This window comes from Orycteropus afer, unplaced genomic scaffold (genome assembly GCF_000298275.1).
Source record: "Orycteropus afer afer isolate SDZICR_OR568_19922 unplaced genomic scaffold, OryAfe1.0 scaffold00135, whole genome shotgun sequence".
In the NCBI taxonomy this organism is placed as follows: domain Eukaryota; kingdom Metazoa; phylum Chordata; class Mammalia; order Tubulidentata; family Orycteropodidae; genus Orycteropus; species Orycteropus afer.
In genome coordinates, this window is record NW_006921722.1 from 6815118 (window position 1) to 6819055 (window position 3938).

At 49.7% G+C, this 3938-nt stretch overlaps 1 protein-coding gene across 1 annotated transcript in view; it reads right to left on the minus strand.

Annotated features, from left to right (window-relative positions):
- Nucleotides 1-3938, minus strand: part of FNDC1 (fibronectin type III domain containing 1) — a 128737-nt gene that overhangs the window by 50430 nt on the left and 74369 nt on the right. Inside the window, exons 12-13 of the mRNA XM_042781576.1 lie at nucleotides 3067-3255; nucleotides 4-1668 (exon numbers count right to left, since the gene is read on the minus strand). Coding sequence (XP_042637510.1) covers nucleotides 4-1668; nucleotides 3067-3255 — 1854 coding nt within the window. The remainder of the gene's footprint in view (nucleotides 1-3; nucleotides 1669-3066; nucleotides 3256-3938) is intronic.

Below are 3938 nucleotides of genomic sequence, written 5' to 3' on the forward strand. Positions count from 1 at the left end.
CGCCGTGCTTTCCCCCCGCCGGGGGCCCTGCGCGGCCGGGGAGCCGGAGTCGCGGCGTCGGCGGGGAGCGGCCGGCCTTGGGGAGCCAGCCCGGGCCTTCCAGCTGGCGGTGCTTGGAGAGGGCCGGGGCCGTCTCCTCCGAGCTGTCCCCTCGGTTGAAGTCGTGCTCGGCCTCCGCGTCCCGACCCTGCGGAGAGGACGCAAAGGAGGGCTGGCGGGCCCGTGGCTGAGGCGGCTCCTGCCCGGGTTTGGAGAGTGTGTGGCCCGAGCCCTTGTCCTGGTGACCCCCGGGCTGGTGCTGGGACACGGGGCGATGTGGGGAAGGTGGCTTCTCGGAGGCGGCAGCCCTGGCGCCCAGACCTGGGCCGGGGACCGTCCTTCTGGGGACACTGGGCTGTGGCCGCGCCAGGGAAGGCTGGCGCCCCGAGGCCACTGGCTGTATTTGGAGGACATCGCCCTTCGTGTCTGAGCTGTGTTGAACGTCCTGGGCCTTCGAGGGCAGCGACGCCAACTTGCCCTGAGAAGGCGCTTCTGCCGAAGCGGAGGGAGACGCCACCGCGGATTTGGGGTATCCCGACAGAGACTCTTTCCGGGGCACGCTGGGCCCTCTCTGAAGGACCCTTCGGAGGTGGTCCGGCGCCCGGGAGGCAGGCTGCCTGGAGGAGGAGGGCTCGAAGTCGTCCACAGTGGTGGCAGGCAGCGGCTGTTCCCCCTCCGCGTCCCTCTCTTCCTCACGTCCCTGGGTGCTTGCGCCAAGCCTCTGACTGGAGGTTGGGTGAGAGTTAACCCTGGAGGTCACTCGGGAGGACATGGTGGACTGGGGGTCAGCGGAAGGCTGGAACCGCAACCCACGGCCATTGCCAAACCTGTTTGGATATCTACCGTTGGCGCCAAAGGGCCTGTTTCTGAAAAAACTCAGATGTCCAGAGACAGGGCGACTTGCTGGTAGCCGGGCCCGGAGTGTGGGGGCAGTGGCTTCTGTCTGCCTGGCTCTGTATTCTGCATCATTGTCAGTGTCGCTGTCGCCATCAGAGATCTGTGTCCTGGAGGAAAGACGAGAGGCTGTGGGAGCCGTTGTGGACAGTAAGGGTGCATTGGAACTGGTGGCCCGCGCGTCCTGGCCGTCTTTCAGGCCCCTGGAGAGTGGAGAGCCAGCTCGCGGTTCAGACGGCAGCAACCTAGTCGAGGCCCCGAGCGGAGACAGTCTTGAGGGTGCGCCTGGAACGGTCTGGTTTTCCTCCAGGCCCCCAGAATGGGATGTCCTCCTTTCGGGTTGCGCCTGGGCTCGAACCACAGTCCTCCCAGGAATGAAGGCAGCAGGGAAAGACCTACTGGGAGGTGGTGGCCTCAGCGTGCGCCTTTGGTCTGCGGTCTGGGAGGACGCGGTGGGTGGGTCTGACCGGTGCTCCATCTCCTCCTCGCTGACCTCAGTTGACTGAAGGTCCAAATCTTCAGGTTTTTTTGGGTGGAGCTGGGACTTTCTGGAAATCCCACCATTAGCCAATATTTTGTTCTTCAAGTCAAGAAGAAGGTTCTTGGCATTTCCACTGTGGGGAGAAACAGGCAAGTGAGTGTGTCTTGAGGAAGCTGAGACTTTGGGAGAAGATGGTGAAGGCTTGGGTTTTTCAGGCTTGGAATCATCCTCCATGTCTGCCTTCTGGTCAACAGCTGACTCAGCCGTCCTGACTGCAACAAATTTGAAAGAAGTTACCTTCAGATAAGAAACTCAAAAGCTGTGCAACACAAAGTGCTTACAGTGGCACTGGGGAAAAAGTCTAACATGGCTCGTTGTAATTGATGGCTTTTAACCCCATAGAACACTGGACACTTATTTTCCTACTTCTCATAATTTCTGGAAAAGTTATATTTTGCTCTGGGGTCTTATGTTGCTCTAACTCATAGACATATTCCTAGAAAATATGTGGGAGTTGAATCTCTGTAAATTGAATTAAGTTTATGTAACAACTTTGAAGGAATTCTGAAACGAGTACTTTAAAATAATTTCATGATTTTTTAAATGCAAAATCTTAGGTGAGATTTTTCTTTCACATAACTAATTGTCAGTATATTACGTAAGACCTGTAGCTATTCTGAGCAGTGTAGGCAAGAAATATGTCTAAGCCTGGCACACAGCATTGCAAGATCTACTCTTTGTTGGGAATATGCTGAGTCTGCCTTACAAGTGATTGGGTGAGCAAAAAATGTGTAATTTCTGGTACTTTACAAAGACTTCTCTGTCCTCCTAATACTTCAGCCCTTGCCTCCTTCCTCTTGCTTAAAATTCCTTTAACAATGAGCAAATTTGAAATTCCATACTATGACTTAAAAAGATTCCTGGATAGGCAAAACATTACTCCTAAAACATGCCTAGAACTGACTCTTGAGAGGAGATTGACTGAGGGAAAAGGGCTGGAGGTATAGGGGAGGAAATTTACATAACAATGCGGGATGTAGAGGAAGCAAGGTTCACCTATTTCTGTTTTTTCCAGCACAAAGTTGGTGGACATTGCGGTAAATGGTGGGTCCACACAGCACACAACTAGGGGATGTGCTGGTGAGTCTTCACCATAAATGTAAAGAAACAAAAAAAGAAAACAGTACAAAAAAGACCCCCACACATATTTTAGGATCTTTCTTAATCTATTTGGTTTTCATACTGATCAGATAAACTAGGTAACAGAATTCTCCCCAGAACAATGGAATGGAAACCAAAAGTGTAAAACACAATTTAGCAGTTGAAGAGAGCATATTAAGCAGGGTCATAATTTAAAATGTCACATTTCACTTCTAAGAAAGGTCATTTCCCTAAAACAGTAATCCTCAAATTGACACTGATAGGAGATCACCATTGGCAATCACCAGCATTTGAGTTTTGTGGGAGACTGTAAGGGGATTAGATTTTTAAATATTTTTAAAAATCCACATACAAGTCTTTTCAAAATCAATATGCAAACTTAGCCCTAAAAATCATTGATCGAGAAGTTCGACACCCAAGACCATGATTCAAAGAAACACAAAACAAATAGCAGTAATGACAAGACAGAGCCAGGAAGACATGATGCTTACTTGTTGGCATAGCGACAACGAAGGCTTTGGACTGAGGACCCTGTCCTCTCCTGTTTGAGGCCCGGATTTTGAAAAGATAGCGTTCCCCAGGCTGCAGACCATCCACTATGGCAGAAGTAGTCTCTCCACGATAGGTGAGGGACTTTGCTCCAAATGGTTTGAGAGCCGGGGCGTAGGAAAGAATGTATTCTGAAATGATTTGGCAGACGGTTGGAAGGAGGGAACTGAAAACAGTCCTGTGTCCAGCAGACAGACTGTATGGGCAGGATGAATTAAACGTGCATTACTACAATTCATACACCAGCGATGCACGTCAAGTCAGCGGCTGGAGCAAACACGCAGCAGAGATGACCCAGCATTCATTCGGGCTACCAGACAGGCTCAGCAATGAACCAGCTAGCATCTTACACTTTAAGCAAATGAAACATGCAATACTTGACAAAAAATATTTACACTGTGTTTGGTTTTTTTCACTGTAAGCATAATTTGCTCTGATGGAAAGAACACTTCCTGAGTACAAGAACCCCCAAAAAAGAAATGACAACTGCTAGAAATTGATTCTGAGTAGCTGCTGACATCTTCAATGGTCTCAGCTTCTTCAGCTAGGGTTATTTTTGTTAGAATAGTTAGCTATATAATTTCCATGGATGGAATGTAATTGAGGTTTTGTAGGAATGATCGGAGTTCTTAGTAGATGTTGACAAGATATATTCACAGCATTTAAAACCAGGAGGAAAGTTGCTAAGCAGTAGATGAATATGCAGTCCCATGGGGCCATCTTCAGTGGGCTGTATCTGTAAGCAGCAGATGGCCTTGAGCTTAGAAAACCATAGCTATTCCAGTCTAAGGAACTAAAATGTATCTCGCTTGCA